The 14,660-nt window shown below is 41.9% G+C and overlaps 1 protein-coding gene across 5 annotated transcripts in view; it reads right to left on the reverse strand.

Annotated features, from left to right (window-relative positions):
- The window catches only part of EML1 (EMAP like 1), a 124,891-nt gene that overhangs the window by 27,864 nt on the left and 82,367 nt on the right, over positions 1-14,660 (reverse strand). For 2 of the 5 annotated variants that reach the window (XM_033139966.1, XM_033139940.1), the window contains exons 4-6: positions 8,359-8,409; positions 5,994-6,128; positions 3,295-3,323 (exon numbers count right to left, since the gene is read on the reverse strand). In XM_033139966.1, coding sequence (XP_032995857.1) covers positions 3,295-3,323; positions 5,994-6,128; positions 8,359-8,409 — 215 coding nt within the window. The remainder of the gene's footprint in view (positions 1-3,294; positions 3,324-5,993; positions 6,129-8,358; positions 8,410-14,660) is intronic. The other 3 variants (XM_033139975.1, XM_033139957.1, XM_033139948.1) reach the window with 2 other exon arrangements.

Genomic DNA, 14,660 nt, shown 5'->3' on the forward strand with positions numbered 1-14,660 from the left:
CTTTTGAGTTTGTGGCATTTGGGAGCCAAAATGTTCGAGAAATAAGCTGGTTGAATACCAAGGTACGGCTGTACTAAACTCTTGTCGACAGAACACACAATTAACTCAAAACAACCTTGCTATCAGTCACACGCCAGGAATGATTAATAATCCTTTCCAGGCAAACATCTAGCCAAACTTATTGTCCAGACCACCCGTTCATAACAGGTGTGTGGCAGCAGACATAGATACTGATAGGCTGATCCAGACAGTGGCATGCCCACCATCACTTAAAATATTTATGTAGCCTTTTCTGCTTTGGTATTCAAAGACACAGAAAGAACAACAGACGGCAAGTGTCTTAGAATAACAGACTGCAAGAGAAGGTAATGGTTAATGGAAGTGAAGCCACTATATAAAAAGGTGAAAGCCTGTTAAATTGTTAAAAGCAAGGCTGGATAAAGCACCTGCAGTATTCTTATAATACTGCAGGAACAGCTGGGAAACAGAATGGAGCAGAAAGGTTGAAACTAGCAACGCCTCAAGTTGCTTCCATGAGAGACTGCAAAATTAGTTACATGTGGCTTGTTGAACATTATGATCCACAAGAATAGAAGCAACCATGATTAAGAACTTAGCTTCACATAATATTTAGGAGATGCAGATTAATGAGGAGTTAGTTAGGAATAAACCATTTGTATAAATGCAACACAAATCTGTTTACACAAGCTACAATGAAAACAATCGATTAAATGCATCAAAATGCATCGATTAAAACTTGGTTAAATGTTAATTATCAGCAAGCACTTCCAGTATCATACATTCACTAACCCTAATTTGAAATTCATATATATCCAACAGTATCCCTCTGCTCATGGAAGGCTCTTTGCTCCAATGGAAGCTTCCATGAATGGAAGGAGGAGGGAGGTGATTTTCACCAATTTCCCCTTTGGCCTGTGGCCTACCCCCCACTCTGTTTGGGAGAGTTCCCCAAACCCTCTGGTGCGGATTTGCAAGGAGCTGCAGAGAGAAGGGGGGAAATCAGTAAAAATTGCTTCTTGTCACCCATTTCCATTCATTGAAGACTCTGATGGACCTAACTGCCTTTGCATAAGCAGAGGGACACAACTGGAGACAACCTAATACATTAACAGCACTGAAATATCTGTTAACCGCTGCTGTATGCTTGTTGGCAATTCAGGTTAAGTCTATGATTTATCAGGGACAATTAAGGAAGTGAGCAAGCACTGCAATGCCACTCTAAATGCTTATTTAGGCACACATTAGGAGACTAACCAAACAAACTATATAGTGCAGGCTCTATCACATGGCTTCTCAGCTGAAGTGCCAAGCAACTATTATCACACAATGGTACATTCATGTGTTGCCATATAGCTCTCTAACATTTGTCTCTTTCCTTGGCCATTTATTTGACCAGATCAACTAAAAATCAAAGCGAAAATCCATTTGCATTAAATTCTACAAGGCTTACAACCCAGTAGGTGCCCTGCAAGAACTTTGGTCAGAAGAAACTGAACTTGTTTAGCGTTGTAGCAGTACAAGAAAGATGTCGCTTCAATGGAGACAAACTCCTTTGGCTCTGTTAATAAGGTTGCTTAGAGAGCTATGAGGTTTCAGAAGCGAGGCCTACCTACCTTTACAATGTGTCACACGGCGCTTCCCTTGTAACCAGAGACAGAGATAGAAGGGCTAGATAAAGATGCATTCAAGAACAGTCAGGCTCACCTAAATCCCTGCTCTATGGACTCCCCAACCGTACTCTTTGATGTCCTGTTCAGGGAATACCGATTTTGGTTCACGCAAGTGGTCTGAATCTTCCACAGACAAACAGTGAACAGGTTGACCCCCTAGACTGATTCACATGTAACTGCAATTTAGACTGCAAATGACAAGTTGTGTTCGAAATGTACAGCCCAGCCATGGGTATATTCGGTTTCCATCATCTCCTACCATCCACAACAATATCAGGATGCTATTCAAAATAGTAGCTGGGGGGGGGCACGCGAAGGAATATCCCAAACTATTTTTCTTTTAATCCAGAATATTCTCCTCAAATTGCAGTTTGCCAACCAGCTTCAAACCATGCTTCTCGCCTGGAGGCCACTTGAAATACATGGTTTCTTGGATGGTACTGGTTCAGGTATCGCAATAAATCATGGTTAGGTGTGATGTCTCAACCACGTCATCATGCAACCATTCTTGCGAGATAGGCCGAAAGTGGGGGACTGTGGGTATTACTGCTTATTCTATTTGCAATGGCAGATGTGATGCTCACAGTTGGGATAATCAGGACTTCATATAAAGACATCTACTTCACTGTGCCAAGTGGTAAGGAAGATTTTACCACATGTTGGATGTAGTAAAATGATCATTAGTGTGGGGCTTAGTAGCTGATGCTCTCTTCTTCAACAGATTGAATGCATTTACCGGTAATGGCCAATCCTTCAATATAACAATAGTAGTGTGTACTCCTCTTTTTAAAAGCAGAATAGATAGATAACACAGGGAAGCATGTTAACAAGTATGTCTCCCCCCCCCAAAAAAAATATTGGCTCCTAAGAAGTAGAAAAAGGGCATTGTCATTGATTTAGGGAATGATTCTGATTGATTCAAGGAAAGTATTCACATGCTTTAACACTGTCCTTTCCACCTCAACCCCATTTTCTCCTATGAGCTTTGGTTTTGTCAGAAATCAGAAATATTGCTGTGTGCTGCTTTTCGTCAAGTGTGGTAGGTGTGTAACTGGAAATGAGGGTCTTTCCTGTGTGCCTGCATTTGTAGGGAGGATTAACCTGCCTACCAAAAAAAACAAAACCAACCCTGCAGTCCTTTTTGATTTATGTACTTGTTACATTTGTATTTCGCCTTCCCTCCAATAGATGCTAAAGTGAGGGTCATTAAAACTGAGGCACAACAAGTAAAGGTTTGATGCAACTCTGAATCCCAAATGAACCCCCCCCCCCCCGAAATTCATCATTAATTACTGAATTAAGGACACTGTACATGCTTCTTGAAAAAGATAAAATTAAAAGAAAAGCATTACCTGATAAAACCAGCATATCAAGTTCATTTCCAGAAAATGTGAAACTGCTTATTACCATTTGTTAACCACTGTAAAGTAGGACTAGGCCATGTTTTAGGAAATTAACAGTGATAGTTCTGTTGACAGTTCTGTTGACCAGTTAACTCAGTAGAAAGCCTAGTTAGCTACAAACATTCAAACCATGTTTAGAAAAAGGTTATGTCACCATGAAAACACCATTTACATAAGAATAAAGAAAGCAAAACAATTACCTGCACTGAACATTGGTTCCTTAGGCTTGCTGTGAAAATAATCAAGAAACAACCTTTTAACAAGACTTGCTTGCCCATCTTTCCTCCCAATCCCCTCTCCCCTTCATGGCTATCCATCTCAAATAAAACAAAATTGCCATCCATTCAGTTCAGCAGGGACAAATTACTGGCTTTGTTTTTTATTCTGGCAGGCCCGTGCACAGCTTGTCTGAGGCCCAGGGTAGGAATCCCCAGATGGCTGGGAGGCATGGGGCATTCTTGGCATGACTAAGGTGGGACTAAGAAGGGGCCCCTGGCCAGCTTTGCCCTCCATGCAAAGTGTACCCAGCTGCCCCCTGCACAGTTCAGAATCATGCAACTATAATTGCATGAGGCAAGAGAATGGAGCTGTACATGTTTGTCCTATGTCCGCCCATCCCCAGTGTCACACACTGGCCCCTCCCTAGGGATGAAAAAATCTGACAATTTCAGTTTCTCTCAGTTTCTCATTTTTCCAATCGTAACGTTGCTCCTCAACACTTCCACCTCAGTGCAATTGAAAATAAATAAATCATGAAATGTCATCTGCATTTTAGTGTGAATTTCTTCTAATATGCACATTTTTGTATGGAATTTTGTCAAATCTAAACTTCTTTTCATAGCAATTTTCACAAATACAATACATGCTATTTTACATGCTGTTTTACTGAACATATGCTTTTCTATGCACAGCTTACATGCATTTTTGACATCTTTCTTGGCTGGAGAAAAGCACTGCAAAATTCAGAGAAATGATTTTTTTTTTTTAAGAATGGCTGTTTCAGTTCACATATTCATTTGGAAAGTGCAGATTAGGTACATTCACATTTAAATGTGAACTGGATCAAATTTAACCTCCATCCTTTCCGCTCCCTAAAACTAATTCAGCCCTGGGGAGCATGTCTGCAGCTCACAGGAAAGAGCGACGGGCACATGCAGGGCACATTGCACAGCCCTATTCTCCTCCCTCGTGTGATTATGGTCTCATGGCCCTGAATGCCCAAATACAACTTATAAATGATACCAAGTCAGGTTGCTCATCTGTGCACAGAACTGTAAAAATATTTTTCTTCCTCGCCATCATTTCAGCTAAAACTCTGGTTCATGCTCTTGTGCTCCCCTGCCTTGACAACTAAAGTTCTCTTTTGTCTTCCCTTGTCACTCCCTAGTGATTTCTCTTCCATTCAAAACTCTGCTGCCAAAATCATTCACATTTCTCATCACAGAGACCACGTGACGCTTCTCCTCAACCCCAAACAAAGGCTTCCCATCCTCTTCTGCATCTAACGCAAGCATTTTGTCGTTATCGCTGAAGTTCTTCATGGACTCTTCCCAGCCTACAGTTCTACCCGTTTCACTTTTATATCCATGGCTGGGACTTTCCCTTCTCCAAATGGACCGCCCCACAACTGCCAAGAAGTATCCTGCTCTCTTACATTATTAAATTTCAACCCCTGCACCTCCACACGCCTAGAACTCATCTCTACACAGCTGCATGGTATCACTTCTATCTTTCTCCAACTCCCTCCTCAGAAACTATTTCTGAAGCATCTGACTTCACCTCTTGCTGTAGAACTGTGGCCTAAACATTTTCTCTGGGGTAAGTTCACTACTAAATATGAAAGACCACATAAGATTGCTGATTGGGTGCCTGTAACTAGGGTTGGGAAAGCACCAAAATACTTGCCCCGAAAAAACAATCGAGCCCTTTCAGTGAAAACAATTCAATTGGTTTTTGCAAGCATTTGACAAGAATAGTTGCTTGGCTACAAGCATCAACAATCCCCAGTAAAAAAAAGATGCTATGAGATCATCATCTGCCACCAGCAAAGAAGCCTGCCAGGCCTTTCCTGGGTTCACTGGAACCCTCTATCAGCTGCTACCTTCTCCCCCTTCCTCAAGGCAAGGCTTTTCCCCCTCCATGAAGATGGAGGGATGACTAGCAAGGATGGCAGGAATGGGGTGCCAGCTTGTTTGCACAGGGCTATGCATGCTGCAAAATGCTGCTGCTCATTCAGGCTCCCCCACTACACTGCATTCTTCTGCGTTTGTTTATGTTCACTGCTGATTATCCTTGCCCTTCCCATTCCTTCACCACCCCCTCATTTCTCACTAAGAATGGACAAATCCATCAGTTTTTTGTTTCTCTCAGTTTCTGCTTTTTTCCAGTCTTAAATTGAGATCTCCACATTTGCAATTTTTAAAAAAAGTCCTCATGAAAATTCATCAGCATTTACTGCACATTTCACCTAATGTACTCCATTTTTCTATGCCATTTTGCCTGACACAGACATTTTTGCAAGCAATCTCCCCTGATATAATGCACTTTATATGCTATTTCCCTAATATATGTATTATTATGCACACTTGTTCCTTAAGTACATTTTTTTTTAAGCTGGAGAACTACATCGCAAAAATCAGAGAAATGCAAATCCTAACCAAAGTAGATTTCTCCCCCATTCCTATTTGTCCCTACATATTCCATGCCACATTTTTGCCTCCTCCTACTTTCAACATGTAGATTGCAACTTTCTTGTGACAAGGGATCAGTCTTTTTGCTTTTGCCAAGTCTGTAAAGTGCCATGCACATGGGATTTAATAGTTTTTTAAAACCGCAGCACCACCAAACATTGTGATTAGCCTTAAGAGCCATGTGGATATAGCAAGAGCTGCTTCCCTACCTTTCACTGTTCTTTTTACCACTAGATGAACTGCTTGTGGATCCAGCTCGATTGCGACTGATTTTGGAATCTCCATAGCTCTCCCTTCGGCCTCCAGGAGATACACGCTCAGCTGAGTTGGTTCTTTTGACAGTGCTAATAGAAAAGGAAGCATACCCAATTATTTAAAAAAATACATTACTCTGAGTCTACACGTCAAGCTCTTCAGAAGTACAATCCCCAAACAGTAATCTATGATGAGCTGAAATTATTAATCCTTTTAAAAAAAGAAAAGAAACATGGGCAAACATGCAGAGGTTTATATTTCACTGTTCCAGAATGCATAACTTTTAACAAGAGTAAAAAAATAATTTATAAACATAAATGCAAATATAGGACCACATCCTGGTCTCAGTCATTCTCAGGGATGCACAAGCATCCCAAGATTCCATGGAGAAAATGCAGAATCTGTGTGAGTGTGTAGAGGGTCTTCTCCGCAGCAGAAACTGATACACGTGGCATCCTTTTCCCACTGTGGGTGCTGGGATCTGTTATCACAGCTCCAGACTTTCAGAAAGTATGCTTCACAAGGGATCTGGAGGACTGATCATCACCTTTCCCATCACCAGAGACATGTTGCTTGGCTCTTTGAGAAAAGGAAGTTACAGAGGTGGGGGAATTGGTTTCCTTCATACAGTGGTGCCCCGCTAGACGAAAATAATTCGTTCTGCGAATATTTTCGTCTAGCGGGTTTTTCGTCTAGCGAAGCGACAATGTAAACCACGGTTTTCGCTAGACGAAAAAACTCCGAAAAAAATCGTCTTGCGAGGCAGCCCCATAGACTTTTTGTCTTGCGGGGCAGCCTTCCGCTAGACGAATGCGTTCGTCTAGCGAGGCATTCGTCTAGCGGGGCATTCGTCTAGCGGGACATGTACTTTGTTTCATGTCTTAACAGGTCATTTGCCTTTTTCATTAACAGGTAGTCTGTAAAAATAACAGACTTGACTCTTTTGGAACGTTTTGTACTTTCAGTCTTGTTGTTTATTATTAATATGTTTATAACTAAAAGGAAGACTGAATCAAGCTCACCTGGAACCTACTTGCAATCAATGGAACAGGGGCACTCACTTCTGCCATTTTTGGTGGCATCCCTAGTCGTGCTGATACAATGTCAAGAGGCATGTTACGTAAGAATATATAACATATGGATCTATGCTTCTAAGTATTTTTACCTGAAACTAAACTCAAGTTAAATGTTTTGTGCCGTAAGTCATTTAACTGGGTTTAGTTCAAGGTCCTAAATATTTCAGTCATGGTTCAATATTTGTCGTTGAAACATAGTCATATGGTTAATTGGCTGAAATATATCAACACTTTGGATTGCTCTCATTAGGGCAATTGAGACCACAATACAGTGACCCATATAACAAACTCTTGAAGCTCAGTAGGACTTTGAATTTCTGTTTTGAGAACAGCGGTTATTTCCTTTAGCAAACTGATTTGGAGAATGGGGAGAAGTTCCAAGAACAATTCACAATACAGCTTGGTAGTAGTCAAATTCCTCTTCGGGTACACAAAAGTTTCCAGACAAGTGAACTGAGAAGGCCTTACATATGGTATAAATAAAGATTATATAAAGGGAACACTAGATAAACCTTTACAGAATTGGTCAGAGAGCTTCCCTGGGTTTTGCCCTTGTGGGATAGCTCAGCAATGGCACCTTTGGGTGTTCCGATTAGGCCGCACACCTCCCATACATTTGCATCTAGGACTTGGATAAAAAACCGCAAACAGATTCAAAGCCAACAGCAGCACAAATTCCTGTAGGAGAGGACTATCAATGGCTACCAACCATGATGGCTACTGTTCTACCTCCATAACTGGAGGCAGCAATGCTTCTAAATAGCAGCTGCTGGAAACCACAGGAGGGGAGAGTGCTCTTGGGATCATGTTCTGCTCACTGATTTCCCACCAAGCATTGAGTTGGCCATTGTGAGAGCAGGATGGTGGATTAGATGGGCCATTGGCCTGATCCAGCAGGCTATTCTTATATTCTTATGTTAACAAGCACGGTTTCATTGCACATAAAATGTTTGCATGTAAAGGCACTCGGATCAGAAAGAAATCCTCACCAAGAAGCAAGAAACGTTAGTATAGAAATGTTAGTACAGAAACAGAGGAAACAAAGTTAATACTCCTTAAAATGTATTATGAAAAGTGCTGGTTATGGGGATTTCCTTTTTCTTTCTTTCAACTACTCAAGTTTTTACTTATTACTACAAATACATACTACTGGTGATGCAAAATGCTAATTTCATTATGAATGATGGGAGACAGATGGACTAACGAAAATGACATATTACAATACTAGTAAGAATTCCCTCACCTTAGAGCAGTTTTTTTCAGTTTGCATGCATTGAGAAGACTCACAGACCTGCTTAATCCATGAATGAGAAGTGCATAAACAAAGCAGAATAAAAGTGAATGTAGTAAAAATAAGAATGTACAGAGAACATTCATATAAAAAAAAGTTAAAATACAAGACGTATACATTTTTCATGCAATCAATATACAATCACTGCATATTATGTGAAGCAGAATTAAGGAACTAAATCATTTAACAAGTTCCTTGTTCAGCTACCTTGATTTTTCAAGCTAACTGATAAACATAGCACCTTGAGCAAAAGATTCTGAGAGACCCACAAAGAGTTTGCAAAGCACTTACACATTAAGCAATGCTTTCTGTATGTAGACATCTTAGGATCTTTTGGTTTTAAAGTTAAAAACAAAACAAAAACAAAACTGGTGAATACAGCCAGCAGTAATCAATGGAGGACAGACAGGAAACTCAATACTAGAGCAGCAAAGGGTTGGGGGAGAGACAAGGAGGACAGTATAAGTTATACACACAGACAGACATAGAAATAATGAATGGTGGTGTATAATTATTTGAAATGCCAGACATTCAAAATATCTTCACAGTACGTCAGGCAAGAAAGGAAGCCAATACTCTCCAATCATTCCAGCTAAAGATAGAATTCAGGTCACTGGGCAAAAAATGAGATGAAAAGGGGGACAACTATACACAGGAGTAAGTTTTTAAAGAATCAACAGCACACAGGGACATTTTAAAAATAAAAATAAAAAAGAGGAACATTTCGTAACCAAGAGAAAATCTGCCCTACCTTGAGTAAATTTCTGTATGATCAGTACAGTTCATATCAAGGGACAGTTGACAGTGCTGTTTTCTAGGAACATAAACCACCATCTCTCTTTGAATTTAGCATTATTTAAGTAAGAGGGAGGCCAATGCTGTATTTGTATGACTTTGGGGTTTTTAAGTTTGAACCTCTGTGTACCAACACATTTTTTCCCCTCGTATAAATACCTTTCAGGACAATAATGTCTTTCATATTTATATTGAACACTTTAGTTATATTATTTCCTTAAGATTACTCTAGTTATCAGTGCTGTCCCTTTTCCTTTTCTGGCCCAGTTTAGGCAATACTCCTGTTACTTTCCTCTAAGAATCACATGCCACACTCTTGAGGGTATTGACGGGGGCAGATTTGACCCACCCAGTGGTTTCTTGGGGTGCTGAAGGCTCAAACTACATATCCTACCTGCTGGATCTGGAAAAGTTGGCATACATGATGTTCCATCTCCCACCCTCCCAATTTTGCACACTGAATAAGTGAAGAGAGGTATAATCATCCAAATTCCTCCTCCTCCATCACAGCAGCTGGCAGATGCTTCCCCATAGTTTGATCCCAAGCCATGGAAGAGTGTGCATGCATGTGTGTGTGAATGTGGTGGGTAAGTATGGGACTGCACCATGTGGAAGTGGCTGCTATACTAGTTAGGGGGTGTGTGTGTGTGTGTGTGTGTGTAGGTAGGTGTGTGAGAGCATACATATGCTTCAGGAAACCTGAACTATGTGCAATCAAAGTAGCAGGCATCCCATGACTGCACAACCCGACTACCCCATGCAATCACGTACCCTTGATACAGAGCACAAAACTCATAATTTTGAATACAGTAAAGACACCACGTGGGAGCCTCGATTTTCTTCCTCACACTTGGGCAACCAGAATAAGATCAGTCTTGCATTTTGCTGCAACTGGGTTAACAAACCCGCGGGATGTGTAGGGTGCTGGCAAAGAAAGTGCAGTAGAGACATGCATCACAAAGAGGGCTGCATGTACTTTATGTTACCTGCACCACAACCCCCACTTCCACACCAAAGCTGGATTGTGTGACATGCATAAATTCTGCTTTTTCTACTTCTACTAAATCTATGTCCTGTGTGCAAGCCCAAAACATTCAAACTGAACGCTGCAAACAAAGCTCACCCTAATCAGCTCCCTGTCTCTTTGGTTAACTCATCCCACAAGATTGCTAGGAGACTAAAATGCCTCTCTGAGTAACCTGAAAGGAGGCTGAAATACAAAATGAAGCCTAAAATATTAAATAAGAGACATCTTGCTCCTCACCAAGACTCCCTGCCCCTCCCAATCCTCCCATGCTTTGTCTTAGGGTGGGTGCAGGGTTTGTCTTCTTGCCTGTTTTGGGGTGGCGGTGCTAGTGGTTCTGAGCATCACCGCTTTTTCTTCTGCGAAATGGTACCCACAGCTGTTTTTTAGATTTCCAACGTGCCCACAGATGTAATCTCTTTGCAATTAACTCTGCAGTTTAGCATCATTTCATAAGTCCCGTTATAGACCACAGGTGGGTCAGCCAAGTGACCTCCAGTTGTTGTTGGCTACAATTTCCACCAACCCTGAATACTGGCCATGTTGGCTGGGGAAAGTGGGAGTTGTACTCCAAAAACGTCCAGGAAGCATCATGTTGGCTACCCCTGCAATAGACTACGGAACAAGGGAAGGGACGCCCAAGTGCTTAAGAGCACAGCATAAACATTTCCTGCAAACAGCACACAAGAGAGAGAGAGAAGGAAATGGGCTTAGCATTGTCTCATCACATACTTGCTCCCAGAGTAATTAAGCATGGTTGTGATTGCAAACATTTATAACCTGTAAGGATAATCACTTAAATAGCTTTGAATAAGTACTGAATTCTTAAAAACTGCCGTGCACATAGAACGCATGAGCACGTCAAATATTGTAGGGTTCCCCCCACCCCCTGCTGATGTAATGATGTTTTCTAGCCAAGTTACCTTTGCGCTGCCTAAGGTGACTAAAATGAAAGCACCACACCGATTCAAGCCGAGGTTAATAACGCTAGCCTAGAGCCAACGATTTAAGAACGACAGGAAGTGTCATTATTACCCATGGGGCACTTCTCAACTCCCCATTCCTCTATTCAGATAAATTATTCAAAAGTGAAAACACAGTATATGATATCAGCTGTGATAAGAAGCGGCCTTGTACTCAGACCATTGATCCGTTTACCTCACTATTATTTACTACTACCGTATATCAGCAGCAGTATACGCAAGTACTATCAGCCACACTCCAGGGTTTCAGAACGTCTACACTCCCAGATTGTTAGCGCACATCTGGGTTGCACATATCTGATTTTTCCTGTGTGCTCTTTTGTGCATGCCTGACCACACAAGTGCTTTCAGTTGAACTCTGCTTTAATGTTTCCCATCCACACAGGTAAGCTGCGCTTGATGGGATACATTTGCACTGTGTGCTGTTGTCCCTGCTTCTCAATTATTCATCTTCCGCAATCCCTGAATTCCAGAAACCTGAGGTCCATTGTAGGCAAGCACACAGGCCTGTGTACAGTGCTGTTTTTAATACAATTGTGTGAGATATATCACACACACACACACACACACACACACACGTGCCAGACTTGTACAAAACAGCTGATTAAAAAGCATAAGTAGTGTGTGCCAGGGCCAAATCTAGCCAACCAAGGAGAACCTTGCCAGCAGAAGGAGGGGGTGCGGCGACAGATGGCACCAGCAAAATGTCACCACATATGTTAAAAAAAAAAAGCTTGCCACACAATGTGCTTCGATTGAGTAGCATGCAAATTTATGATTTACTTCCCCTCCATTACCACATTAAATGGGGGGGGGGGAGAGAAGAACAGGTTGCCACTTGGATGAGGACAACATTGTGTTGGCAATCCAAAAAAATTAGCACAAATGCACAAATATGCTTTAAACTGCTGTGTGAACATCACCTTAGCCAGGAGTATTTACCAGAGAAAATCTGAACCTGGAACCTTTTGTATTCAAAGTAAGGTACTCTACCACTGAGCTATGGCTCATCTCCAAATCTTGTGATAGACAAGATTGAAAACATGGAAGTATTCTCAATGTTACAATCTGCAGCAAAGCTTCAACTGTGGAGGACTTTGCACAAGGAGTTTGGTTATCTTAATTCTGGGGGACCATGTAATATATTACAAATTAACAGGCACAGAGCATTTACCCTTGGTGTGCCCTATAATGTGCAAAGTGGATGCATTTGTTTATTTCACCATCTGTACAAGCTGCAGGGAGTTGCTGTTAGCGCTAGCTCTGCACCCCATGGCTGAATCTGCAGTCTCTGAAGCTTCCCTGACTCTTAAAGAGATTTTAGGTGGAAACGACATTTGCTGTTGCTCAGAGGGTCAGAGCAAGGTGAACATACTCTTCCTTCCAATCTTTGTATTTAAGATATAAAAAGGCTATTTATGGATGTAGATATTTATAGGAATTTATCCAAGTTAGTGTCAACAATTCTGTTTTACTATTACCATTTGAAGTTATTTCCTATCCCACTGTGCGCACACAAAATATTTTGAATTTTGTATTGGCTAACATATAACTTCACAAATAAAACTGAAGTTAAAAATAAGTTGTTGTTTTCTGAAATGCATGTTTTGCTGCATCTGTCTTTGTATATTCTGCTATCGTCCCTCTAAACCAAACTTTCTTAACCTGGTGTTCTCCGCTCCTCCACATGCAGCTGCTGGGTGACCTTGGGCTAGTCACACTTCTTTGAAGTCTCTCAGCCCCACTCACCTCACAGAGTGTTTGTTGTGGGGGAGGAAGGGAAAGGAGAAAGTTAGCCGCTTTGAGACTCCTTAGGGTAGTTGTCAGGGAACTGTCCCCGGCTCAGCGCAGGGTGGTGGAAGGGCTCTTGGGATGTTACAGAGAGCCCTGGCCCCACCTGACCAGCAGCACCAGCGAGGTCTCCAGAGGGGAGGAGCAGGCAGCTCTGGGTCTTGAGAGCAGAGGCTCTGGGGATGTTGGAGAGACCCTGCGCTCCCCTCGCTTAGTGGGCGAGAAGGGAGACACGCCATTTCCAGCGCCCCAAGTGCGCAGAGAGGTGAAAAGCAAGGAGGAGAGGTGGAGATTTGGTATACCGAAACTCTTATGTTGGGGTCACAGCCGGAAGGGGCCACTCCCGGATTCTGCGAGTGACTGATACAGACATGAACTTGTAGCTCTGCACTGTAAATGTTGTTGTTGTTGTTCAGTCGTTCAGTCGTGTCCGACTCTTCGTGACCCCATGGACCAGAGCACGCCAGGCCCATGGGGTCACGAAGAGTCGGACACGACTGAACGACTGTAAATAGCATGCACAATAAACCCGTTAAAAGACGGTTTGGAATCTTGCCTGGTTTCTCGCGAGCAACCACCCCACGGACCTTACAGTAGTGATAAAGCGGGATATCAAATCCAAACTCTTCTTCTTCTTCTAATAGATTCAGGTGGATTTGAAAGTGTAAGCTTTGCCTGCGCCTGCATTAGTTACCAAAATTACTTCATCATTTGTGGAGTATCAATGCCCCATCATTGTAAGGCAGGTGCACAATGACTACACTAATGAGTTCTCGTTAGTCTGACTCCGTTGCCCATGGTAAGTTAGACTGGATGGGAGGGCCCAGTGTGTTAACACTACTCCTGCTTTTACAGACACAACATGCCTCATGAATCTGCCTCCCATTTCCTGCCATATTACAGAAGGAAGCACCAACATGCATATGCATGTTCCTTTGTGCTGGCAAGAAACTTGAATCCTGTGGGGAATCACACACTCCCGTTTCACATCAGGGCTATTGTTACAGCACATTGCAAGTTCACTTTCTGGTTAGTATACCATCTCTGTGCTGTACAGAACCTAAACTCTCCCCCCACCACAGAGCATCTATGAATATCTGACTGTCATCCCAAAAGAAGCCCTGCTCCAAACACGACCACATTGCCAAGTGGCTTGGCACAAGAACCAAAGAACATTACAGTCACTTGCCACTCAAAGAAATCATTCGTTATTTTTTAAATATATATATTTATTTCCAGATTAAAACATTGGGCAGAGGCTAGTCAAGCAACGTGGCAATTTAGCATAAGTGCTTTTAGAAGATATGCCTGGAAATTGTAAAAGGATCTTTTAAAAGTACCCTTACACATGTGAACAGTGGGAAGAAAGGGTTGGGATTCGATCTCACTATGCTTTCGAGGGACTTCGCTGAGTGCTTGTCATGGATGAAAATAAGCAAACTTCAGAAAATTAAATTAATGGAAGAACAGGAATCGTAATTTTATACAATTTGGCAATAGAAAGAAAGCTACCGGAGGAGCTACCTATCAAGCATATTTGCTACTTTTGTTGGTTCGGTAAAGAAACAAAGGCACTCATTTTCAGAACAGATTACAAAATCCCTAAGTAGACATTTCCTGCTCTTAACCTCAAATTACAGAGGCAAGAAAATAACAGCCTA

This window comes from Lacerta agilis, chromosome 1 (assembly GCF_009819535.1).
Source record: "Lacerta agilis isolate rLacAgi1 chromosome 1, rLacAgi1.pri, whole genome shotgun sequence".
NCBI classification, from domain to species: Eukaryota; Metazoa; Chordata; class Lepidosauria; order Squamata; family Lacertidae; genus Lacerta; species Lacerta agilis.